Source organism: Zea mays, chromosome 1 (assembly GCF_902167145.1).
Source record: "Zea mays cultivar B73 chromosome 1, Zm-B73-REFERENCE-NAM-5.0, whole genome shotgun sequence".
Lineage (NCBI taxonomy): Eukaryota > Viridiplantae > Streptophyta > Magnoliopsida > Poales > Poaceae > Zea > Zea mays.
The window spans coordinates 259,409,741-259,437,611 of NC_050096.1; the positions used below are offsets into that span (position 1 = coordinate 259,409,741).

Here is a 27,871-nt window from a genome sequence, read left to right on the forward strand (position 1 = left end):
AATTTCCAACCCAACGTGTTGTGGAACAACATTATTATTTTGTTAATAACTTCAGATTGGGACCGGAAGTCATTCCTGTTCCTGTTGGCCTGTTGGGTTAGTCGTGTAAATTTATCTAGTTTATTTTGTTAAAATTTAAAGATCGATCATAGTCACGAAGTTTGACCAGTATAATTTTTCGCTAACGTATGTGCAGATTTAGAAAAAAAGTGGTATAAATTGGTTCTGTGATCAGAAGGTTCACTGTTCTTGGACGCGCAAATCTGCCGATTTAGAAAAAAGATTCACTGTTCTTGGACGGCAGATTTAGAAAAAAAGTGGTATAAATTGGTTCATGCAATCCTCCAATTAATATTATCAGATTCAGTGTTCTTGGACGCGCAAATCTGCCGAGCCTATCAACGTCGATTCTTTGACCTCTGCTGCTGTAGCTGTAGTACGCTGTCGTTGTTGTTCTCCGGGGCAGCTCTCCGCGGACTTGTTATCCTCCCCACATTTCTCAATATCATCGGTGGCATCGTCAGTCTTGTCCTCTTTGCTTTTACCCCACAGCATGGTATAAAGACTTGCGACCAGCAAAATCCCACCCAAGATGCTGCCAGGGAAAGTTCATTTCAGCGTGCTTTTAGAACAGTGATCAGCAGCTGATAGTGAGTGTATGTGTATGCATGATTTACCTGCCGAGGTGAACAATCTCTCCGAGAAAGAACGACGAGCAGAATATCGTGAACACGAAGCACAGTGGCGTCCAGGTGGCGAAGAACATGGGGCCTCTCATCTCTAGGCACCAAGTTTGCAGGTAGTAGGACACCCCCGTCACCATAACACCCTGAAGCATGCAGATGCATGCATGTAAAACCGGCCGTCGTCTACTCTAATGGTCACCAAATAAATGAATGAATGAATAGTGGAAACTACCGAGTATAGGACGGCGAGCAGGCTGATGTCGAAGCGGAGCTTCCATTTGGAGAAGTCCCGCTCTGCGACCACTGCGACGACGAACGACTGCGCCGTGCTGAGCAGGCACTGAGTCACGGTGACGACCATCTTGTCTGGATAATCCTTCTGCACCGCTGCCTGCACACGGACGGTCAACAGACAAGGAGAACAGGCCATTATCGTGTGGTGTATGTAGATGCAGACAAGCATGCGAGAACAACACAGAATGCATGCGCGCGAACCTGACAAATTATCCACAAAGACCAGCACATGTTGGCGACCACCATGAGCAACGTCCATTTGATCCATACCCCCCTGGGAACTACAACAGGTTTCGGTGCTGGGTCTTGAGAGGCGAAGGCACGGTGGTGGTTGATAGGGCTCACGGACGGGCCGGTGTACAAGGCGATGGTGAAGACTCCCGCCAGGCAGAGCGCTACGCCGGCGACCTTGGCTATGCCTGAAGAGCTCCTCAGCTTCACTCTCTCCATCCTGGTAATAATTAACTAATTAAGCAACATTATTTCAATCCTGGTGTTTTCATCCCTGCTCTGCAAGACTCTTACGTGTATCGACATTTTATAAATCTATTGAACATACTTAAAAATACAAATATTACTATATAAACCTAGCTTGCTGCTTGGCCAGACAGATCGATGTTATAGCTAGCAGAACTATTAATTAGCCTGCTGGCTCACCTAAGCACAGTGCCAAGAAAAAAAAGTGATGGCTGCATTAAGATCGAGGTGGCTGCAGGCTATGATATCGATGATAAAAACCTCAAAAGCACCGCCAGGAAGAAGGTGACGGCCGGGAGCGAGCTGTCCGCCGCAGATGCCACCGTTGCAGTGGTGAACTTGAGGCTCACGTGGTACAGGTTCACCCCAACCGTAATCCTGAAAGGCAATTTCAACAGGTAAAGCACGGACTAGCTAAATGTGATCGCTTTTCATTGCTTTCGCTCTGTACATACTATACCCGATTAAGGCACAGAAGAAGAGCTTTACGAGCACCCCAAGTGACATGGCTGGTCGTGCATTTTTCCTACAAAACAAACATAGTCAAACGGATCTGAATTAAGCGATACAAAGATGATTGCTATACATACCTTTGTAGAAGAGCTGTAGGCAGCAAGATGAGGGAGCCAACTGCCTGGCGATAGAAGATGAACACGTAGGTGTTCATCCCATGGTTGAAAGCAGCCTTGGATATCACGAACATGCCAGTGTAGATCAGTTGTATGATGATGGCCACGCAGTAGGGCTTCATACTTGCTTTCATCGTCATCTCGACCAGCGAAGGCAAGAGAGAAGTTCGGTCGTGGGATCTCCTTCAACAACCCGCCACTACTTATCACTACTATCTTATCTTATATATATATATACTGAAAAAATAGCCAAGAAGACCCAAGAGAATCAATCCTGTGCACAGCCAGTCAACCAGGCACTGTCTGTCTGTCTCTTATATTGCATATACTAAATAAATAGCTAAGAGAACCCTCTGCCGAAATTTTTAAGAACTTGCACATCAAGTATATATATATATATATATTTTTTTTTCTAAGGAAATAGATCTAAGCAAATTTTAGTATGGTTTATGACTACCCACTCCCGTGCCAAGTCCGGATCGAGATCGCGTTGGTGAGACCGGACTGAGGCCATGTTGTATTGTTACGGCGAACACTATCTCCAGCGCGATGTCCATTATTATAATTATCCTCTATATCTTCTTTATAGAATCTTCACAATGCTCTCTATACACCAAAAATCTATATTACGAACGGGTTTTCTCCAAATTCTTATATGTAATACCATCAAATACCTTTTACATATTTTATTTTTACTTAATTATTGTCTCTATATAAAAAAACTTAGGGACTAAACTTTAGTCCCTAAAACTTCTATTTAATAGGCCCTCTTTAACCATAGTATTTAGAGGATGTTTGTTTGGGATTATAATCTGGCTAAATTATTTAATCTAATAAATTTTGAACTAAATGTTAATTCAAAATTTGTTGTATTATATAATCTTGATAAATTATAATATTAAACAAATATCCTCTTATCAGTTTAAATTTCATTATAAGTGCTATTTATATTGCAAAAAATAGTGTTTTACATGGTTATATACATGATTTGCTAGACACAACCTTATAACATAATCCGGCTAATTCGTTTGTTGCACATGCGCACTCATGCTCGCGTCAGCCTGGACGACTAGATATGATAATTCTGGGCGTATGTGCACATGAAAGGAAATGGTCTCAGAACGACTTATTTTGTATATACTTATGCAGCCCATCCTCACACAAACACTCAACTAGATGCTCAACTAAAGTTAATGCACATGATGATCTATAACGGGATGATACAGTTAACCAATCGAACAGAATATGGCCAAGAGAAGAATACTTAATTGGGGCATGTATAGTGTAAAGACATCAAATCACTACTGTACATTAAACAACACTATACATGCTCTTAGGGATACAGGAGATTGGGCCGCTTGGCCAGAGATCGATGTCTGCGTCTTGGCCGAATATGGACGAGGGGAGAGTACTCAGGGAGTCTCCCTGTGGAGACCGTTTAATTTGAATGCCGACAAGCACATATGCATATGAGGCGCCGCGTTGAATTTAGTCTTCGCTTGTTGAATGCCTACATGCATATACGCCGTGGAAGATTTGACGTGTAGACGTCCGGTTGGAGACTGTTTTTTGAATGCCCGTGGAAGTTTCACGCGCCGCATGGCATGCTATAGTCAAAAGTTTCACACACGCCGCGTAATCTGCAGATCTAGATCCTGCACGCGGGTTCTGGTAGGTACGTAGTATTATTGTAGTCTGCCAAGTCAGCTTCGTCTGTGGATCCACGGAGGCCGGCCGCTGGGCCTGGCGTCCACCCACCCAAAGACCGTTTGTCAGATGCGTCCCCAACACTACGTGAGTGTGTGCACGTCAAAAAAAAAATATATAGGAACACATGTATGAGTAAATATGTTTCCCTGCATGTATGTAAATATAGGACCAATTTATGGTATATGTTGATACTAATTATGTTATACGGTCTAAATATTTATACAATTTGGTACACCACGTAAAAATCTGTTACTTGTTAATTGTATGCGTACAAAATTAGGATTGCAAAAATATACGATGAAAGAAAATTGATTGACATGCATGAAAACAAAAAAAATATCATATTTAATACTTTATTTACTCCATAAATATATGATCCTAATAACTATCATGCAACTAAGCTCGTTAGAACTAGTTATGATATATACTGATACTAATTATGCTACACGATATATGTATTTATGCGATTCGGTACACTGTGTAAAAATCTGTTTCTTGCTGCATGCACGTAAATTTAGGATGACAATAATGTGCGATGAAATGAAATGAATTAGCAAACATGGAAACAAAAAATATTATTTAAATGTTTTATTTCTTTCATAAATATATGATCGATCCAACAACCATGCAGCTAAACTCTTTAGAACCACTTTTTTTATGATATATATACTTATACAAATTGTGCTACGCGGTGTATGTATTTATGCAATGCGGTACACAACTAAAAAAATCTGGCATGTGGTTCACTGGTCGACTCTGTACAGGTTCGAGTTTAAAAACCTTAAGTTTTAAGCATAAAAGTCCTCAGTTATAAGCGTGAATATCGAGTCAATGTGAGAGGTTGATAGCCCTGGTGGGTTGTATTCACGATCCTATTTTTATAGTAGATCCAAAAAATATGGGACTCAGATGCATGCGGTTTCTATTTGTATGCAGATCCAAAATTTATGGTAGATCGTGAGAGTTTTCATTGCATGCACACAAATTTTAAATGATATTTTCGTTTCCACTCCACACGCGCAAAAAAAAAGCATGACATGAGTCACGTAGAGCCTAAATTCTTATACAAAGTTATATAAATACTTACAACGTGTAGCATAATTGATAAAAAAACCTAATATTAGTCCAACTAAGAACACCGACGTGAATTAGGGACAATTTTATGGTAGACGTAAAAATCTGACAGTTACGAACATAAGCGATTTGATTTGATTTTTATGATAATTACGATCAGACGGGAATTAGAGACAATTTTATAACAGACGTACAAATCTGGCAGTTACAAACATAAATGATTTGATTTGATTTTTTATGATAATTAAGAACAACGTAAATCAAGGAATTGTCTTTTCAACGTGCATGCAAAAAATATGCATATAGTAAACTAATGTACGAACTCTGTGTTCAAGCATAAAATCCTACATGTTTTAGCGTAAATAGTGCATGTAGTAGGCATAAAACATAATAATCGAAAGACATAACACGGATCAAAGGTGGTAGTCGTCGGAGGACGCCGTCAGGAAATAAGAACGGACTGAGGTCGTCACTCGGTCCGCTCGAACCTCGTGCCTCGTGGGGCACCGTCGCTACTCGCACGCGGGGGGCAATAACGTCATTCGTGGGTTAGGGTGTGCCGGCGCCGCTTGGGCATGGGGGGTGCATCGCTGCTTGCTCGCCCGCCTTGGGAGTGCCGCCGCCTCTCGCCTGCTTCGTGGCCCCGGAGGCGCCACCGCTTGCCCTCGTCGGGGCCCACCATCGCTCGCCCTCTAGATCAGGGAGCCACCGCCACCGCGCCACTGATCTGGGAATCGCTGCCGCTACTCTCGACCGAGGAACCGCCACCGCGTGTCCGGGTCAGGGAGCCAGCCGGGGTATGCCGCCACGGGTAACAACCACCGCCGCCCCACACGCCTGGGTGGGCGCCACCGCTCGTGAATCTGGGTGGGACGTCAAAAACTGAAGCCTAGTGCTCCGCGTCTTCTTTTATAGACGCCCGAACGAGGTCTAACTCGATCGGATGATACCGTCCGACCTGGGTCTTCTCTAGTTACTAGAAGCACATGCTCATAATATACTATATATATAGATATATTCAAAAAATAAGATTTTTTCTTTAAAACCCCGTTTCAGATCCGGTTCACCTGCCTCGCCGGCCTTAATCTGTGGCCAAGACGCAGACGTGAAAGGACTTTGAGCATCTTCAACAATGTATTAAATGTTCTATTTTGAATATAGGGATGAACTCATAAAATAGTTTTAAAAGTGTCTTTTATTAATTTTATCAAAAATATAAAACAAATCATGAAGTGACCCAAATATACTACACGCTATATCAATGTCATATCCTTGTTTTCTACATTATTCTTAATATTTTCTTTCCTAACAATATAATTTACTTTTTAAAATACATGATTTAAAGTTTAACTGTTGGACCTCAATTTGTTTTTAGTACCTTAAACATATTAAATGGTATAGTATTTTGAGACACCTTATTAGAGATGCTCTTATAACATCTTTACCGTGCCTTAAATCACTATTATATCTTCGATACAGAGTTCAACTCATAAACAACTTCAACATTGCTTTATTTTATGAATGCTTATAAAAATTATAGGGCACCATGAAGTGACCCAAATATACTACACCCTAAATTAGTGCCATATCCTTGTTTTCAACATCATCCTTAATCTTTTATTTTTAATAATTTAATTTATTTCCTAAAATATATGAATTAGGCTAACTGTTTGTAAACACACATGCCAGGGATATCCAAGATATATCAATAGCAGGCGTTTTGAATCCTTAGAAGCACATGCTCTATACAATATATATATATATATATATATATATATATATATATATATATATTCAAAAATAAAAATAAGATTTTTTCTTTACAAACTCGTTTCAGATCCGGTTCACCTGCCTGGTCGGCCTCAATCTGTGGCTAAGACGCAGACGTGAAAGGACTTTGAGCATCTTCAACAATGTATTAAATGTTCTATTTTAAATATAGGGATGGACTAATAATTTTTTTAAAAGTGTATTTTTATTAATTTTATCAAAAAATATAGAACAAATCACAAAGTGACCTAAATATACTACACGCTATATTAATGTCATATCCTTGTTTTCTACATTATTCTTAATATTTTCTTTCCTAACAATATAATTTACTTTTTAAAATACATGATTTAAGGTCTAACTGTTGAAACTCAATTTGTTTTTAGTACCCTAAACATATTAAATGGTATAATATTTTGTTTTTTGGGATATTATTTTGAGACACCTTATTAGAGATGCTCTTAGAGCATCTTTACCGTGCCTTAAATCACTGTTATATCTTCGGATACAGAGTTCAACTCATAAACAACTTCAACATTGCTTTATTTTATGAATGCTTATAAAAAAATATAGGGCACCATGAAGTGACCCAAATATACTACACCCTAAATTAGTGCCATATCCTTGTTTTCAACATCATCCTCAATCTTTTCTTTTTAATAATTTAATTTATTTCCTAAAATATATGTGAAAGGGAATTAGGCTTACACCTAGTTCCTATATAATTTTGATGGTTGAATTGCCCAACATAAATCTTTGGACTAACTAGTTTGCCCAAGTGTATAGATTATACAGGTGTAAAAGGTTCACACTCAGCCAATAAAAAGACCAAGTTTTGGATTCAACAAAGGAGCAAAGGGGCAACCGAAGGCACCCCTGGCCTGGCGCACCGGACTGTCCGGTGTGGCACCGGACATGTCCGGTGCACCAGGGGGACTCAGACTCAAACTCGCTGCCTTCGGGAATTTCCAGAGGCGACTCGGCTATAATTCACCGGACTGTCCGGTGTACACCGGACAGTGTCCGGTGCGCCAAGGGAGGTCGGCCTCAGGAACTCGCCAGCGTCGGGAAACTCCAACGGCTAGTCCACTATAATTCACCGGACTGTCCGGTGTGCACCGGACTGTCCGGTGCGACTCCAGAGCAACGGCTACTTCGCGCCAACGGCTACCTGCTGCGGCATTTAATGCGCGCACAGCGCGCGCAGGAGTCAGAATCGCCCATGCTGGCACACCGGACAGCCAACAGTACCTGTCCGGTGTGCACCGGACACCAGGGCGGGCCCACAAGTCAGAAGCTCCAACGGTCTGAATCCAACAGCATTGATGACGTGGCAGGGGGCACCGGACTGTCCGGTGTGCATCGGACTGTCCGGTGCGCCATCGAACAGACAGCCTCCCAACGGCCACTTTTGGTGGTTGGGGCTATAAATACCCCAACCACCCCACCATTCATTGCATCCAAGTTTTTCCCACTTCTCAACCACTTACAAGAGCTAGGCATTCAATTCTAGACACATACAAAGAGATCAAATCCTCTCCAATTCCACGCAAGGCTTTAGTGATTAGCGAGAGAGATTTGCCGTGTTCTTTTGAGCTCTTGCTCTTGGATTGCTTCTTTTCTTTCTCACTTGTTCTTGTGATCAAAACTCCATTGTAATCAAGGCAAGAGGCACCAATTGTGTGGTGGCCCTTGCGGGGAAGTTTTGTTCCCGACTTTGATTTGAGAAGAGAAGCTCACTCGGTCCAAGGGACCGTTTGAGAGAGGGAAGGGTTGAAAGAGACCCGGCCTTTGTGGCCTCCTCAACGGGGAGTAGGTTTGCGAGAACTGAACCTCGGTAAAACAAATCTGTGTGTCTCACTTCGTTATCCGCTTGCGATTTGTTTTGCGCCCTCTCTCGCGGACTCGTTTATATTTCTAACGCTAACTCGGCTTGTAGTTGTGTTTATATTCGTAAATTTCAGTTTCGCCCTATTCACCTCCCCTCTAGGCGACTATCAATTGGTATCGGAGCCCGATGCTTCATTAGAGCCTAACCGCTCGAAGTGATGTCGGGAGATCACGCCAAGAAGGAGATGGAGACCGGCGAAAAGCCCACTACAAGCCACGGGAGCACTTCATCGGAAGAGTCCCACATCAAAAGGAAGGAGAAGAAGAAGAGCTCCTCCAACAAAGGGAAGGAGAAGAAGTCTTCTTCTCATCACAAGGAGAGGAGGGAGAAATCTTCTTCCCACAAGCCACGTCGGAGTGGGGACAAACACAAGAGGATGAGGAAAGTCGTTTATTACGAGACCGACACTTCATCGACATCTACCTCCGGCTCCGACGCGGCATCTGTCACTTCTAAGCGCCAAGAGTGCAAGAAGTATAGTAAGATCCCCCTACATTACCCTCGCATTTCCAAACATACACCTTTACTTTCCGTCCCATTAGGCAAACCACCAACTTTTGATGGTGAAGATTATGCAAGGTGGAGCGATTTAATGCGATTTCATCTAACCTCGCTCCACAAAAGTATATGGGATGTTGTTGAGTTTGGTGCGCAGGTACCGTCCGTAGGGGATGAGGGCTATGATGAGGATGAGGTGGCCCAAATCGAGCACTTCAACTCTCAAGCAACAACAATACTCCTAGCCTCTTTGAGTAGAGAGGAGTATAACAAAGTTCAAGGGTTGAAGAACGCAAAGGAGATTTGGGATTTACTCAAGACCGCGCACGAAGGTGATGAGCTCACCAAGATCACCAAGCGGGAAACGATTGAGGGGGAGCTCGGTCGGTTCCGGCTTCGCAAAGGGGAGGAGCCACAACACATGTACAATCGGCTCAAGACCTTGGTAAACCAAGTGCGCAACCTCGGGAGCGTAAAGTGGGATGACCACGAGGTGGTTAAGGTTATTCTAAGATCTCTTATTTTCCTTAACCCTACTCAAGTTCAATTAATTCGTGGTAATCCTAGATATACTAAAATGACCCCCGAGGAAGTTATCGGGAATTTTGTTAGTTTTGAGTGCATGATCGAAGGCTCGAGGAAGATCAACGAGCTTGATGATGCCACCACATCCGAAGCTCAACCCGTTGCATTCAAGGCAACGGAGGAGAAGAAGGAGGAGTCTACACCAAGTCGACAACCAATAGACGCCTCCAAGCTCGACAATGAGGAAATGGCGCTCGTCATCAAGAGCTTCCGCCAAATCCTCAAGCAAAGGAAGGGGAAGGACTATAAGTCCCGCTCCAAGAAGGTTTGCTACAAATGTGGTAAGCCCGGTCATTTTATTGCTAAATGTCCCATATCTAGTGACAGTGACCGAGGCGACGACAAGAAGGGGAGAAGAAAGGAGAAGAAGAGGTACTACAAGAAGAAGGGCGGCGATGCCCATATGTGTCGGGAGTGGGATTCCGACGAAAGCTCAAGCGACTCCTCCGACGACGAGGACGCCGCCAACATCGCCATCACCAAGGGACTCCTCTTCCCAAACGTCGGCCATAAGTGCCTCATGGCAAAGGACGGCAAACGGAAGAAGGTTAAATCCAACTCCTCCACTAAATATGAATCTTCTAGTGATGATAATGCTAGTGATGAGGAGGATAATTTGCGTTCCCTTTTTGCCAACCTTAACATAGCTCAAAAGGAAAAATTAAATGAATTGGTTAGTGCTATTCATGAAAAGGATGACCTTTTGGATTCCCAAGAGGATTGTCTAATTAAAGAAAACAAGAAACATGTTAAGGTTAAAAAGGCTTATGCTCTTGAAATTGAGAAATGTGAAAAGTTATCTAATGAGCTAAGCACTTGCCGTGAGATGATTGACAACCTTAGGAATGAAAATGCTAGTTTAAATACTAAGGTTGACTCTCATGTTTGTAATGTTTCAATTCCCAATCCTAGAAATAATAATGATGATTTGCTTGCTAGGATTGAAGAATTAAACATTTTTCTTGCTAGCCTTAAAATTGAAAATGAAAAATTGCTTACTAAGGCTAAAGATCTTGATATTTGCAATGCTACAATTTCCGACCTTAGAACTAAAAATGACATGTTACAAGCTAAGGTTGTAGAATTAAAATCTTGCAAACCCTCTACATCTATCGTTGAGCATGTATCTATTTGCACTAGATGTAGAGATGTTAACATTGATGCTATTCATGATCATATGGCTTTAATTAAACAACAAAATGATCATATAGCAAAACTAGATGCTAAAATTACCGAGCATAACTTGGAAAATGAAAAATTTAAATTTGCTAGAAGTATGCTCTATAATGGGAGACGCCCTGGCATTAAGGATGGCATTGGCTACCAAAGGGGAGACAATGTCAAACTTAATGCCCCTCCTAAGAACTTGTCTAATTTTGTTAAGGGCAAGGCTCCCATGCCTCAGGATAACGAGGGTTACATTTTATACCCTGCCGATTATCCTGAAAGCAAGATTAGGAGAATTCATTCTAGGAAGTCTCACTCTGGCCCTAATCATGCTTTTATGTATAAGGGTGAGACATCTAGCTCTAGGCAACCAACCCGTGCTAAGTTGCCTAAGAAAACTCCTATTGCATCAAATGAGCATAACATTTCATTTAAGACTTTTGATGCATCTTATGTGTTGACTAACAAATCCGGCAAGATAGTTGCCAAATATGTTGGGGGCAAGCACAAGGGCTCCAAGACTTGTGTTTGGGTACCCAAAGTTCTTGTGTCTAATGCCAAAGGACCCAAAACCATCTGGGTACCTAAAGTCAAGAACTAAAATTGTTTTGTAGGTTTATGCATCCGGGGGCTCAAGTTGGATACTCGACAGCGGGTGCACGAACCACATGACTGGGGAGAAAAAGATGTTCTCCTCTTATGAGAAAAACCAAGATCCCCAACGAGCTATCACATTCGGGGATGGAAATCAAGGTTTGGTCAAAGGTCTTGGTAAAATCGCTATATCTCCTGACCATTCTATTTCCAATGTTTTTCTTGTTGATTCATTAGATTACAACTTGCTTTCTGTTTCCCAATTATGTCAAATGGGCTACAACTGTCTTTTTACTGATGTAGGTGTCACTGTCTTTAGAAGAAGTGATGATTCAATAGCATTTAAGGGTGTGTTAGAGGGTCATCTATACTTAGTAGATTTTGATAGAGCTGAACTCGACACATGCTTAATTGCTAAGACTAACATGGGTTGGCTCTGGCATCGCCGACTAGCTCATGTTGGGATGAAGAATCTTCATAAGCTTCTAAAGGGAGAACACATTTTAGGATTCACAAATGTTCATTTTGAGAAAGACAGGATTTGTAGCGCATGCCAGGCGGGAAAGCAAGTTGGAGCCCATCATCCACACAAGAACATCATGACGACCGACAGGCCGCTTGAGCTACTCCACATGGATCTATTCGGCCCGATTGCTTACATAAGCATCGGTGGGAGTAAGTATTGTCTTGTAATAGTGGATGATTATTCTCGCTTCACTTGGGTATTCTTTTTACAGGAAAAATCTCAAACCCAAGAGACCTTAAAGGGATTCTTGAGACGGGCTCAAAATGAGTTCGGTTTAAGGATCAAGAAAATAAGAAGCGACAACGGGACGGAGTTCAAGAACTCTCAAATTGAAGGCTTCCTTGAGGAGGAGGGAATCAAGCATGAGTTCTCCTCTCCCTACTCACCACAACAAAATGGTGTAGTGGAGAGGAAGAATCGAACTCTATTGGACATGGCAAGAACCATGCTTGATGAGTACAAGACACCGGACCGGTTTTGGGCCGAAGCGATCAACACCGCCTGCTACGCCATCAACCGGTTATATCTTCACCGAATCCTCAAGAAAACATCCTATGAACTCCTAACCGGTAAAAAGCCCAATATTTCATACTTTAGAGTTTTTGGTAGCAAATGCTTTATTCTTGTTAAAAGAGGTAGAAAATCTAAATTTGCTCCTAAAACTGTAGAAGGCTTTTTACTTGGTTATGACTCAAACACAAGGGCATATAGGGTCTTTAACAAGTCCACTGGACTAGTTGAAGTCTCATGTGACGTTGTGTTTGATGAAACTAACGGCTCTCAAGTAGAGCAAGTTGATCTTGATGAGATAGGTAATGAAGAGGCTCCGTGCATCGCGCTAAGGAACATGTCCATTGGGGATGTGTGTCCTAAGGAATCCAAAGAGCCTCCAAATGCACAAGATCAACTGTCCTCCTCCACGCAAGCATCTCCACCAACTCAAAATGAGGATGAGGCTCAAGTTGATGAAGAACAAAATCAAGAAGATGAGCCACCTCAAGATAATGGCAATGATCAAGGGGGAGATACAAATGATCAAGAAAAGGAGGATGAGGAAGAACCAAGGCCGCCACACCCAAGAGTCCACCAAGCAATCCAACGAGATCACCCCGTCGACACCATCCTCGGCGACATTCATAAGGGGGTAACTACTCGATCTCGGGTTGCACATTTTTGTGAGCATTACTCTTTTGTTTCCTCTATTGAGCCACACAGGGTGGAGGAAGCACTTCAAGATTCGGATTGGGTGATGGCGATGCAAGAGGAACTCAACAACTTCACAAGGAATGAGGTATGGCATTTGGTTCCACGTCCTAACCAAAATGTTGTAGGAACCAAATGGGTTTTCCGCAACAAGCAAGATGAGCATGGTGTGGTGACAAGGAACAAAGCACGACTTGTGGCCAAGGGATATTCCCAAGTCGAAGGTTTGGATTTCGGTGAAACCTATGCACCCGTAGCTAGGCTTGAGTCAATTCACATATTATTGGCCTATGCTACTTACTATGGCTTTAAGCTTTATCAAATGGACGTGAAAAGTGCCTTCCTCAATGGACCAATCAAGGAAGAGGTCTATGTTGAGCAACCTCCCGGCTTTGAAGACAGTGAGCATCCTAACCATGTCTATAGGCTCTCTAAGGCGCTTTATGGGCTCAAGCAAGCCCCAAGAGCATGGTATGAATGCCTAAGAGATTTCCTTATTGCTAATGGCTTCAAAGTCGGCAAGGCCGATCCTACTTTATTCACTAAAACTCTTGACAATGATTTGTTTGTATGCCAAATTTATGTTGATGATATTATATTTGGGTCTACTAACGAATCTACATGTGAAGAATTTAGTAGGATCATGACAAAGAAATTCGAGATGTCTATGATGGGAGAGTTGAAGTATTTTCTAGGATTCCAAGTCAAGCAACTTCAAGAGGGCACTTTCATTAGCCAAACGAAGTATACTCAAGATATCCTAAGCAAGTTTGGAATGAAGGATGCCAAGCCCATCAAAACACCCATGGGAACAAATGGGCATCTCGACCTCGACACGGGAGGTAAGTCCGTGGATCAAAAGGTATACCGGTCGATGATAGGATCATTACTCTATTTATGTGCATCTCGACCGGACATTATGCTTTCCGTTTGCATGTGTGCAAGATTCCAATCCGACCCTAAGGAATCTCACCTTACGGCCGTAAAACGAATCTTGAGATATTTGGCTTATACACCTAAGTTTGGGCTTTGGTATCCTCGGGGATCCACTTTTGATTTGATTGGTTATTCGGATGCCGATTGGGCGGGGTGTAAGATTAATAGGAAGAGCACATCGGGGACTTGCCAGTTCTTGGGAAGATCCTTGGTGTCTTGGGCTTCAAAGAAGCAAAATTCGGTCGCTCTTTCCACCGCCGAAGCCGAGTACATTGCCGCAGGTCATTGTTGCGCGCAATTGCTTTGGATGAGGCAAACCCTGCGGGACTACGGTTACAAATTAACCAAAGTCCCTTTGCTATGTGATAATGAGAGTGCAATCAAAATGGCCGACAATCCCGTCGAGCATAGCCGCACTAAGCACATAGCCATTCGGTATCATTTTCTTAGGGATCACCAACAAAAGGGAGATATCGAGATTTCTTACATTAATACTAAAGATCAATTAGCCGATATCTTTACCAAGCCACTTGATGAACAATCTTTTACCAAACTTAGGCATGAGCTCAATATTCTTGATTCTAGAAATTTCTTTTGCTAACTTGCACACATAGCTCATTTATATACCTTTGATCATATCTCTTTCATATGCTATGACTAATGTGTTTTTCAAGTGTATTTCAAACCAAGTCATAGGTGTATTGAAAGGAAATTGGAGTCTTCGGCGAAGACAAAGGCTTCCACTCCGTAACTCATCCTTCGCCATCGCTCCAAGAAAAGGACCTTGTCTTTGGAGCCCAAAGCAAAAGGACCGGACTTCGTCTTTGGTATAATCTTAACTCATTTAATTATGACCAAAGGGAAAGATAGTACTTAATGGGCTCTAATGATTCCGTTTTTGGCGATTCATGCCAAAGGGGGAGAAAGTATAAGCCCAAAAGCAAAAGGACCGCACCACCACCAATTTCAAAAACCTAGTTTTTCAAAGAATATTTTCAATTGGTATTCTTTTATGTTCAAGAAGGGGGAGAAAGTAGTATTTCAAAAATGATATATCAAAACCCTCTTGAACACTAAGAGGTGGATCTCAATTTAGGGGGAGTTTTGTTAAGTCAAAGGAAAAGCATTTGAAACAGGGGGAGAAAATTTCAAATCTTGAAAATGCTTTGCAAACTCTTATTCATTTACCTTTGACTATTTGCAAAAGATCTCTGAAATGGATTTACAAAAGAATTTGCAAAAACAAAACATGTGGTGCAAAAGTGGTCCAAAATGTTAAAAATGAAAGAAACAATCCATGCATATCTTGTAAGTATTTATATTGGCTCAATTCCAAGCAACCTTTACACTTACATTATGCAAACTAGTTCAATTATGCACTTCTATATTTGCTTTGGTTTATGTTGGCATCAATCACCAAAAAGGGGGAGATTGAAAGGGAATTAGGCTTACACCTAGTTCCTATATAATTTTGATGGTTGAATTGCCCAACACAAATCTTTGGACTAACTAGTTTGCCCAAGTGTATAGATTATACAGGTGTAAAAGGTTCACACTCAGCCAATAAAAAGACCAAGTTTTGGATTCAACAAAGGAGCAAAGGGGCAACCGAAGGCACCCCTGGCCTGGCGCACCGGACTGTCCGGTGTGGCACCGGACATGTCCGGTGCACCAGGGGGACTCAGACTCAAACTCGCTGCCTTCGGGAATTTCCAGAGGCGACTCGGCTATAATTCACCGGACTGTCCGGTGTACACCGGACAGTGTCCGGTGCGCCAAGGGAGGTCGGCCTCAGGAACTCGCCAGCGTCGGGAAACTCCAACGGCTAGTCCACTATAATTCACCGGACTGTCCGGTGTGCACCGGACTGTCCGGTGCGACTCCAGAGCAACGGCTACTTCGCGCCAACGGCTACCTGCTGCGGCATTTAATGCGCGCACAGCGCGCGCAGGAGTCAGAATCGCCCATGCTGGCACACCGGACAGCCAACAGTACCTGTCCGGTGTGCACCGGACACCAGGGCGGGCCCACAAGTCAGAAGCTCCAACGGTCTGAATCCAACGGCATTGATGACGTGGCAGGGGGCACCGGACTGTCCGGTGTGCACCGGACTGTCCGGTGCGCCATCGAACAGACAGCCTCCCAACTGCCACTTTTGGTGGTTGGGGCTATAAATACCCCAACCACCCCACCATTCATTGCATCCAAGTTTTTCCCACTTCTCAACCACTTACAAGAGCTAGGCATTCAATTCTAGACACATACAAAGAGATCAAATCCTCTCCAATTCCACGCAAGGCTTTAGTGATTAGCGAGAGAGATTTGCCGTGTTCTTTTGAGCTCTTGCTCTTGGATTGCTTCTTTTCTTTCTCACTTGTTCTTGTGATCAAAACTCCATTGTAATCAAGGCAAGAGGCACCAATTGTGTGGTGGCCCTTGCGGGGAAGTTTTGTTCCCGACTTTGATTTGAGAAGAGAAGCTCACTCGGTCCAAGGGACCGTTTGAGAGAGGGAAGGGTTGAAAGAGACCCGGCCTTTGTGGCCTCCTCAACGGGGAGTAGGTTTGCGAGAACCGAACCTCGGTAAAACAAATCCGTGTGTCTCACTTCGTTATCCGCTTGCGATTTGTTTTGCGCCCTCTCTCGCGGACTCGTTTATATTTCTAACGCTAACCCGGCTTGTAGTTGTGTTTATATTCGTAAATTTCAGTTTCGCCCTATTCACCCCCCCTCTAGGCGACTATCAATATGAAATAGGCTAACTGTTTGTAAACACACATGCCAGGGATATCCAAGATATATCAATAGCAGGCGTTTTGAATCCTAAACCCTAGACACAGTCAGGGAATTCAGTCTAGGACTGGACAACTCAGACTTGGTTAATAGGCTCGGACTTAGATTCGAGGGAGCTCGGTCCACTCATTATAATTATATTGGCATACATAAACAAATAAGGGAAGGCAACATTTTCCTAACAAGACAACTTCTAGTTACGATACTCACACAACTTAATAGAATCCACAAATATAGATATAGTGTCACGCCCGGTTTCAGAAGGCAAATCGAATTTGAACCATGTATGTGTCAGAATTAAAATTTCACGTACACAGCGATTACATAAATAAAAATCATTGCACAGTGCTCCAATATAACAACATAAATAGTATTTAACTTATTACACCATGATGTCGAAGACATCCACATAGTCATTGACTTCACTGTCATCCATGTGCTAATGTGAAATTGTAACACCATAAAATACAATTTTTGGGATTTAGGAATAAAATAATTTCGTGATTTAAATAAAAGTGTTTTCTCATAAATGATAGAATAAAAATAATCATCATATGACTTGAATTACTTTTTGAACGAACTATATAGTTAGAAATACTTATAAAAAAAGAGTATACATTACTTTATCTCAAAATAAGCAAGTAATGGATATTTATTTTTGAATGAATAATGTATGTGAATTGCATATTTAAAAGCAGTTGCTTGAATAGGAATAATAAATAAATAGAATAATAAAATATTGTTGCACTTCATGCTGGAGTTTTGGATGTGCATTAAGTGTGATGTTTGAAATTTGAGATTTAGATTAGAAAATAAAAACCGGAAATCAGAACTTAAAATGAAAACAGAAATAAAAAAATGGGAAACTACTCACGAGCCTATTTACAAAAGCTGGTCCAACCGTCCCTTACTCCATCGACCAATTGGGCCAAACCACTACGACCCAACTTCCCTGTATCCCACACGACCCATCTCCACTTTCCAGTTCACATCAGCCAGCATGTGCCGCGTGTCGTGTACCACTTCCATGTGGGCTTGGCTTGGCGGATGCTTCTTCTAGGACGAGGTTGTTACAGTTTGTTACGAACGCGTCCGTGGTGATCTGATTGAAGATAGTCCCCGTGCCTAGACTCTACCTTGGTTCTTGGGTAAATATACCGAGCGACCACCCTCCCTCAGAGCCATAGGATGATCGAGGCCGAGCCAAGCGTGCCTAGTCATTGCTAAGCGTAAGAGAGAGAGAGAGAGAGAGAGAGAGAGAGAGAGAGAGAGAGAGAGAGAGAGAGAGAGAGAGAGAGAGAGAGAGAGAGAGAGAGAGAGAGAGAGAGAGAGAGAGAGAGAGAGAGAGAGAGAGAGAGAGAGAGAGAGAGAGAGAGAGAGAGAGAGAGAGAGAGAGAGAGAGAGAGAGAGAGAGAGAGAGAGAGAGAGAGAGAGAGAGAGAGAGAGAGAGAGAGAGAGAGAGAGAGAGAGAGAGAGAGAGAGAGAGAGAGAGAGAGAGAGAGAGAGAGAGAGAGAGAGAGAGAGAGAGAGAGAGAGAGAGAGAGAGAGAGAGAGAGAGAGAGAGAGAGAGAGAGAGAGAGAGAGAGAGAGAGAGAGAGAGAGAGAGAGAGAGAGAGAGAGAGAGAGAGAGAGAGAGAGAGAGAGAGAGAGAGAGAGAGAGAGAGAGAGAGAGAGAGAGAGAGAGAGAGAGAGAGAGAGAGAGAGAGAGAGAGAGAGAGAGAGAGAGAGAGAGAGAGAGAGAGAGAGAGAGAGAGAGAGAGAGCTTGGAGTCGTTGCATGGAACCCATAAGATGGAAGACGTTTTGCCATGGAACCTGCCACACCTAAGTTCCAGCGATGGTCAGAGTTACCTATTACTTGTGATATTTTTTTTTCGAACGGAGATCACTCCATTTCTATTACTTTTCATAACAAAAATACAATTATTACTTGTGATATGAGTGATCAACCTAATCACGTTTCACACATAGGATGTTATGCCCTAGTCCTTAATTTGATGGTAGGAGATATGAGTCTAAACATCATCTTTGCTAAAACCTTCAGGAAGATGGGCTTATCCGAGAAGGTATTGAGGCCAAGCCTAGCACCCTTCTATGGTATCATCCTTGGCTAGTCTACCACACCATTAGGACACATTATTTTTGGTACTGAGTCCAATTTCTGCATGAGTCCCTACACTTTGAGGTAGCTGACATTGATGCAACTCATCACGCCATCATAGGGAGGCCTAGACTCACAAAATTTAAGGAAATTTCTCATTACAATTACCTAGTCTTTTAGATGGTAAGACCTAAGGGCATGATCTCCATCAAAGGAAACATAAGATAGTCTTATACTTGTGACAAGGAAGGATGTAGTCTAGACGAGTCTTAGATGGTATGAGCCAAATGCAACAACCTCAAGGCGGCCCTTGCATTGCATTCTTCGAATGACAAACTAGCAGAGGATTTCTCACCTCAAACAAAAAGGTAGCAAACCTATAGGTTGGTCCCCTCTCACTAGATAGGTTGAACTAGACACAACATATACTACCAAAGTTACTCACATTGGGGCTAGCCTAAACCAAAATAGGAACTTAAGCCCACATGTTTCCTCAGGGATAATCAAGATATCTATACCTAGAAACATTCTAACGTGCTAGGAGTCCCGACAGAACTAGTTGAGCATACACTTAATGTGAGTCCTGCCTCCAAACCCATCAAACAGAAGTTGTGATGTTTCACTGAAGATAGTCGAGATGTAATAAAAAAGCGATAACTCAGCTTGTATAAGTCGATTTCATAAAGGAGGTACTCCACACTGAGTGAATAGAAAATCATGTACTTGTTCAAAAGAAGAATAAACAATGGCGAATGCGTATTGACTATACCGACCTTAATAAGGCTTGCCCAAAAGATCCATTTTATTTACCACAGATTGATCAAATTGTAGAGTCTACCTCCAGTTGAAATTTACCCTCTTTCTTGGACTATTATTCCGGCTATCATCAAATCCCGTTAAAGGAAGAAGACCAGATCAAGGTTTTATTCATCACTTCATTCGATACATACTGTTACACCACTATGCCATTTGGACTAAATAATGTGGGGGTCATATATCAGAGGGGAATCTAGAAATGTCTGGCATCTCAATTACATAGCAATGTGAAAGCATACATTGATGATGTGGTAATCAAGCCCAGAGTTAAGAAAAAACTAATCTTCGATCTTTCATAAACTCTCGAAAGCCCGAGAAACTTTAGTAGTAAGCTAAATCCTGACAAGTGCACCTTTGGCGTGCCATATGGAAAGTTGTTAGGGTACCTCATCTCACATCAAGGGATTGAAGCTAATCTAGATAAGATCGTTGTGATCCTAAATATAAAACCTTTGAGTTACCTTAGTGACATGCATTGGCTGATTGAATGTATGGCATCATTAAGCGGATTCATATCTTGGCTCAGTATTCAAGGATTACCTTTCTTTAAGTTATTAAAAAAGCAAGACCAGTTTGTGTGGACAAGCAAAGCTTAGTAGGCCTTAGATGAACTAAAAAATATCTAGCAAATCCTTTGTTATTGGTCGCCCCAAGATTGGGAGAAGCTCTCTAATTATACATCTTAGCATAAAGGAACATTAATAGCACAAGTTTAATCCATGGAACATCTAGACTGGGAGAAGTTCTCTAGTTATACATCTCTAGTTAGAGATTGTGGTTGCACTGTTTTCTGGGTGGTCACTCCATGTTCGAATTATCACACATGATCTTGTTAGTTATCCAATTAACCACAACGATAGCACAAGTTTAATCCATGGAACATTAATAGCATAAAGGAGTGACATCATTAACCAAAGTTAAAGCAATATCAACTAATAAGCGAATCATAAACCCAAGTTTAATCAAGGTATGGGTTGGTAAAGACTAGTAAATGCTAAGTAGGTAATCCCCATCAAATTATGCATATAAAAATGTAAACTTAATTGCCTTGATGATTTGGGATCAAATAGAAATATAGGGGAAGATGTCCACTTGCCTTCTTCACAGAAACCCTGAGGTTTCTCTTTGAACTGATCCCGATTTTCTATCACGGGAGTATCTTCTAATAGCACACATTCAAAATAAAGGAAACATACAACATTCAATAAGCACACACCAATTATGAAACAAGAGAAGGCATATATAAATAAACTTATAGGAGAGGGGGTACTTAGTCTATTATCTGTCCCTATATTTGTTTTAGAAACAAAGCCTCAAATTTTCTTTTAAAAACTGTAATAGGGAAAACATATTTCTAGTTATTACTAATAACCTAGAAATACCCAATTTTAAGAGGTTATGAAAATGCCATAAAAATCATCTTAAAATGTTCAACATAATTTTAGGAGCTTAACAAAATAAGAACCGACTTATTTGGGTTTGAAATGAGCATTTTATGGCAAAAATACTTTGATATGGTTAAATTATAAGGAAAATCAGACTTCATGGACCTAATTGTAAAGACCAGGGACCTATCGGTGAGGGTCTTAATAGTGGAAGGACCTAATCACGAAAACAGAAAAGCTTAGGGTTCTTTTAAAAGAAACACTCGGTGGCTCAGGTGAAGTGGTATGGGCGATCTGGGGCTATCCGATCAAAATCCTAGGGCTGAGATTTAAATAGGCTAGTCGTCTCAGCTTTGTTTGACTCCAGTCGCACGATCCGAATCTGATGGTCAGGGTGGGTCGGCTCGACTTAACCCGATCGGCTCTGTGGTCGATGAGCCAGCGGCGAGGGAGGGCAGAGTGCAGTGGTCGGCGTGTGGTGGCGCCTCGCCGGAGTTGTCCAACTCGGCGCTCCAAGGCAAATCGAAGAGGGTAAAAGGCTTGGGAGGGAGCGGGGAAGAACACAAGTAGGGGTGTAATCGAATCGAATACGGACGGATATCAATGAAATCATATTTGTTTTCATATTTTTATTCGGATTCGAATTCGAATACGGATAGCTTCGAATACGAATACAAATACGGATGTTTAATACAAATACAGATAGTCGTGGATCGAATACGGAGCTAATCGAACACGGATAGCGTCGGTAACGATTTTTTTGTAGGATATCGTATAAGACACCATTCCACACATATCATAGTAAAGTATTGATTATGTTGAAACTTGGATACATGTGGTGATTTTACATGTAACTCACGCAATAAGTGGAAGTGAAATGAAAGAGTCCCTGACACATTATGAAATTTATGGTCCAAACATTTTTTAGAATTCAATGTTTACTTATGTTACCCCTCCGTCAAATTTCATGATTTTTAGGCTATTTGTGTATTATTATTTTCTTTCTGTAGAAAATCATTAAAATGCAATTAAATCCATAAAATATTATAATGTCAACCAAAAATGGCAAATAAGTTACCAAAACTAATAAACATCATATAAGAAGATAACCTCAAATCCTCATGTGAAAATGATAAAGTGAAGTATTGATTATGTTAAAATTTGGATAGTTAAGGTGATATCACATGTAACTCACGTAACAAGTGAAAGTGAATTGAAAAAAACACTGGCAATCTTTAGATTTTATGGCCCAAACATTTTTGAGGATGCTATATGGGCATATATTGCTCCTCCGTCAAACTTCATGATTTTTCGAGACTATTTGTGTATTATTATAATTTTTATATAGAAAATTATCAAAATGCATTTAAATTCATAAAATATTCCACTATCGACCGAAAATTGCAAATAAGTTACCAGGATCAATAAACATTATATAAGAACATAACCTCAAGTCTCCATATGAAAATGATAAAGTGAAGTATTGATTATGTTGAATCTTAGATATTTAGAGCGATTCCACATGTAAATATCCGAAATCTGGTAAGATATCTGGTTAGATGTCCGGATATCCGAAATATGAAATCCGGACAGGTATCGGTCTGGATATCCGAAATCCGACGGATACCAGTCATCTCGTATCCGTATCCGATATCCGAACTGTAATATTCGAATTCGAACCCGAAATTCGAAAATTCTGCGGATATCAAAAAAAACTATCCAGCCGAATAATTAGCGTCTTCGAACGATCGAATGCTCAGATATCTGTACCGTTTACACCCCTAAACACAAGTGCAATCGAGGCATTACCGAGGGGGTTCCGAGCAGCAAGGATGGCCGGCGACGAATGATGGCGGTGGTGTTGTGGACGGCGTGACTGAAGCGACGGGAAAGCTTGGGAATGGGTCCGAGGGCCTCCTCGTGCACGCAGGGAGCTCCGGTCGAGGTAGGCGGTGGTGTCCACTACGAGCAGAGTCGGCGCGACGCGAGGACGGAGCTCGGGACGATGGCACGACGAGGTCGCGGCGAGAGCTCGGGCTTGGGAACGCGGAAAGGAAGTGAAGCTTGGCTTGCGACGCAGATGAACGGGGGGCTTCTCGATTTTATAGAGGGAGAGGGGTCGGGCGATCACGGCCAGGGGGAAGATGACCATGGCGGCGATGGCCTTGCCATCCGTGTCACGCCGATCTTGGGATTGCGGCCAATGAAGCAAGGGAAGGGAACGGGGGGTGTAAGGGGATCATGGGGCGGCTCCAATTGCGCAGGAAGGCAAGATTCGGGCGGCGCCTGCTTTCCATTCCGGGCGAAGCTCGACGCTCAGAAGGAAAGGGAGGGAGGAAGAAGAATAGGAAAGGGGAGAAGAGGCGCTGACGACCGGGCCCCATGCAACAGAGAAACAAGGGAGGCAGACCTACCTGTTAGCCGAGAGAGAGGGGAGGAGCGGGGCGCGACACATGAGTTTATTGGCTGCCGCCTAGACCGAATTCGACCACGGGTCATCTGAGGGTGAAAGATTTTCCTTTCTTTTTTCTTTTTCTTCCTTTTCAAATCCTTTTATTTTTCTAAATTCTTTTCTTTGGTGAGATGAAGACATATTTTTTTAAATTCTAGAAAACTTTATAAGAACCTTGGAAATAATACTCACCCAAAATAAAATATCAACTCCATGGTTAAATAAGTTTTTAGTCCTTTTTCCTAAGAAAAGAATAATGAGATCCTCGTATTAATGGAATACAAAAACAAATCCTTCCAAAACTTAACAAACAAAAATCTTGCTCCAAGAATGAATGCACTAACAAAGAGCTAAACTTTTTATGCAAATGAATATTTGTCACACTTCTTTAAGGGTTTTATTTGAAAACAAATAGTTCTAAGGAATATATTTGAGGTGCAACAGTTTAAAATGGGTTGTTTGGGCCAAGTGAACAATCGCCCCATTTAGTACATGTTCTTTTTTTTACTTTTTTTCAAACTTCATTGAATTTTAGTTTGAATTCGGATGCGTATTTTTAAATTCGGTTTTAATGAAAAGTCTTGGAATAATCCATAGTATTTGTAAGGGAATTGACATCAAAAGTTATCAAAATTTACAAATTTTCTCAAATTTGAAATATGAAATCGGGGATACGGCGGGGCCGATGGCGCCGAGTACCGATTTATCGACCAGCTAGCCAGATTTATCGATCTGCTCCACGAATCTTGATGACACCATTAACCACGACGCATCAGTATACCATTAACCACGACGCATCAGTATATTATTTAATTATTTTCTAACAAGGCCCATAGGAGTAGGAGGCCACGAGCAGCCCATTCGATGGCCACAAGTAGCCCATTATTTAATTATTTTTTCTCTCACACTTGCTTGCTCTCATGAAATCTCCCGCCCTTCGACTACTTCTGTTCTCGTCTACACTAGAATTTTATTTGTATCAGGAGAAAAAACATGATGAAACCATATATAATGCAAAAAGCAACGATGGAAAAACACATGACATATATATAGTATGCAGTTTTTATTTTTTAAAAAATATAAGAATGAGTTGAAGAATATATTTGGCTTTATTAAAGCGTTCATAATATGTCATATAGTTATACACAAGCCATCTCTACCTCGTAAACAGGATGATGTTATGATTGTATTTCCTAACTGGTAGGTTTATGTGTCTATTTTAGGAGCTAAAGTATGTTTAAAGTGTTGGTTACAATGTCTACCCATTAATCTATTGCTATCTGGTTGATAGAATGGAATTTCCATGCAAAAAATTCATAAATCATATATACTGGAAAAGGATCAAAGCAAAGGTAAAGGGGGGGGGGGGGGGGGGGTTGGGAGATTTAGATTGTATTTACATGACCACTATGAAAAGTCTCTACAGCAGGTTTTGTATAGAACCTGAAAGCAATAAGACTGTAATCCATAATAAAGAAGTACTCAAATTCCCCATAGAATATGAAGGGTTTTTTTGTATAAAAGCTCCTTGCTGTAACAATGTGTATGTTTTTTTACCAACATTGTAACTATTTTGTATTGTTAGTTTTCATCGTTATGTATTCTTTTTATTTATTTAATTCCCGGCTTAACCTGAAACCCAGCTACAAACCTGCGTAGGATGGGGCGCGTTCGAGCTCTTGGAGAAGAAGAAAGACAGGGAGAAGCACAACGCCGAGCTGCCGTTGCGGCTTCCAGCGATGGCGAGCTTGACTCTGGTCAGCCGCAAGAACAAGGAAGCTAACTGCAAAACCAGATTACTTCTCAGGCATAAAGCAAATAAACAAAGCCAATGGAACAAGGCGCGAAGGAAGGAAATCGGAGCTCCACCACTGCCGATGGCGACAACGATGCACAGTCGAAACCCGCGGCGGTGCTGGGCGCTGGAGCACAACCGCCAGCGATGGAGGCAACGATAATATAATGAGGAGAGACCGAGAGGGTCGCGGAGAAAATCACCTAGGTTGGACCGTAGGATTGGAGATCTGGAGCTATCTTGTAGAACAACGAGAACACATAGAGCCTTTTTTCAATTTTTTTGCGAGTGACTTGTATAAGAACTGCAATAGCCTGACTTACACTGGAAGATTCTAGATCACGATGGTCGAACGCACCATATTTCTTTTTCCCTAATTTATGGTTGACGTAGCCGGGTTATTTTGCAATGAAACCTACACGTTTTAGAATATTAATAAGATGTTTACGCTGCACGCCGCCGCAACCACTACCGGAATCGCAGGCTTTGCCGAGTGTTGTATTCTTTACCGAGTGCCTTTTATCGGGCACTCGGCAAAGAAGGCTTTGCCGAGTGCCGCACTCGGTAAAGTTAGGCTCTCGGCAAAGAGCCTCTTTACCGAGTGCTGAACACTCGGCACAGGACGACACTCGGCAAAGACAAGTTTGTCGAGTGTCAAACACTCGGCAAAGAGGCTCTCGGCAAAGGGCCGTCAGAGGCCGTCCCAAAGCTGACGGCCGTCAGTCTTTGCCGAGAGCCAACGGCTGGCACTCGGCAAAGAGGCTTCTTTGTCGAGTGCCACATAGTAGGCACTCGGCAAAGGAGGCTTTGACGAGTGTCATCTCTAGACACTCGGCAAAGTATATTTTTATTTTTTTTATTTTGTCTCCCAAAATTTTTGTGGTATGTTCCTACACTATGTAGACCTACATGTATCATTTGTGGACAATTTTAACAGAGTTTTCAATCGTTAGTAGATTTAGTTCGTTTATTTAAATTTCTTCGGAAAATTTAGATTTGAACTGCAGGTCACTCGAAACTTAGAAAACCGTGCATGCAAAAATGATATTCATGTTACTTAGCATAAGTTACGACCGATTTCAGGAGCGGACCGGAAACTTCGAGCAACATGCTCACTAAACATGGCCGTGAACTTGCCATTCACATGTTTAAAAATTGTATAAAACACAAACAAAGTCAGAAAATCCTGAAACTTGTCCACGTGTCATGATATCATATGTACAGGCTGCGATAAAAAATTTAGAATGTTTGGAGAAATTTGTGAGACACTATGCGTACAAACCTAAGAGATCCACATTGAAACTCTATGATTTCATGTGTAGTTCTCTTAGGTTTCTACACATAGTGTCCCACAACTTTCTCCAAACATTCTAAAATTTTTATCGCAGCCTGTACATATGATATCATGACACGTGGACAAGTTTCAGGATTTTCTGACTTTGTTTGTGTTTTATACAATTTTTAAACATTTGGATGGCAAGTTCACGGCCATATTTAGTGAGCATGTTGCTCGAAGTTTCCGGTCCGCTCCTGAAATCGGTCGTAACTTATGCTAAGTAACATGAATATCATTTTTGCATGCACGGTTTTCCAAGTTTCGAGTGACCTGCAGTTCAAATCTAAATTTTCCGAAGAAATTCAAATAAACGAACTAAATCTACTAACGATTGAAAACTCTGTTAAAATTGTCCACAAATGATACATGTAGGTCTACATAGTGTAGGAACATACCACAAAAATTTTGGGAGACAAAATCAAAAAAATAAGAATATACTTTTGCCGAGTGTCTAATGGTTGACACTCGGCAAAGTATGCTTTGCCGAGTGTCCCCAGGGTGACACTCGGCAAAGATGTGTAAGTTAATCTTTGCCGAGTGTCAGATGGTAGACACTCGGCAAAGGATCCTTTGCCATCGATCTGGCACTCGGCAAAGTTTATTTTAAAAATTAAAAAAAACTTTGCCGAGTGCCAGATCACGGGCACTCGGCAAAGAAGGCGAATATACTTCGCCCGCGCCATTCTTCCTCCTTCTTTCTCTGCTCTCGCTCTCTCGTCTGTCGCGCCCGCCGCCGCCTCCCTGCGCTGCCGCCGCCGCCCCGCGCCGTCGCCGGCTCGACACCCCACCGCGGCCTCCTCCACGCCGCGTCCGCCCGCGCCAGCCGCGGCCGCCCTCGCCGGCGCCCGCACCCGCCGCGCCCTCCCTCGCCGGCGCCCGAGCCCTCGCCGGCGCCCGCCCGTCCGCCCGCCGTGCTCTCGCTGGTGCCTGCCCGCCGCACCCTACCTCACCGGCGCCCGCCCGTCCGCCCGCCGTGCTCTCGCCGGCGCCTGCCCGCCCGCCGCCGCAACCTCGCCCGCCGCCGCGCCCTCGCCCTCTCACTTTCACGCGCCGCCGCCGCCGCCGCGCCCGCTACGCCCTCGGCCGACCACACGCGCCCTCTACGCCCTCGCCCTCGCCCGACCGCGTCCGTGCCCCTCGCCCGACCGCGCACACC

At 42.5% G+C, this 27,871-nt stretch overlaps 1 protein-coding gene across 2 annotated transcripts; it reads right to left on the bottom strand.

Moving 5' to 3' along the window:
- Positions 1-223: 223 nt before the first annotated feature.
- On the bottom strand, positions 224-25,630 carry LOC109943524 (WAT1-related protein At5g64700). 2 transcript variants are annotated; one of them, XM_020546833.2, is made up of 9 exons: positions 25,454-25,630; positions 25,236-25,367; positions 2,048-2,323; positions 1,918-1,983; positions 1,719-1,835; positions 1,182-1,431; positions 919-1,077; positions 678-829; positions 224-595 (listed from the first exon to the last, which is right to left on the bottom strand). In XM_020546833.2, exons 3-9 carry the CDS (start codon positions 2,224-2,226, stop codon positions 364-366), a joined length of 1,155 nt encoding a protein of 384 aa, XP_020402422.1. In that variant the 5' UTR covers positions 2,227-2,323; positions 25,236-25,367; positions 25,454-25,630; the 3' UTR covers positions 224-363. The 2 variants fall into 2 exon arrangements, with proteins under 2 accessions (XP_020402422.1, XP_020402423.1); XM_020546834.2 differs by having other exon boundaries at positions 25,583-25,625.
- Positions 25,631-27,871: the final 2,241 nt, after the last annotated feature.

Excerpts from the sequence above, each read along its gene's own strand:
- LOC109943524 (XM_020546833.2), bottom strand. The coding sequence starts at position 2,226 with ATGACGATGAAAGCAAGTATGAAGCCCTACTGCGTGGCCATCATCATA. Across the intron at positions 1,836-1,917 it reads TTCTTCTGTGCCTTAATCGG|GATTACGGTTGGGGTGAACC; the intron begins GTATAGTATGTA and ends ATTGCCTTTCAG. Across the intron at positions 1,432-1,718 it reads TTCCTGGCGGTGCTTTTGAG|GATGGAGAGAGTGAAGCTGA; the intron begins GTTTTTATCATC and ends AATTATTACCAG.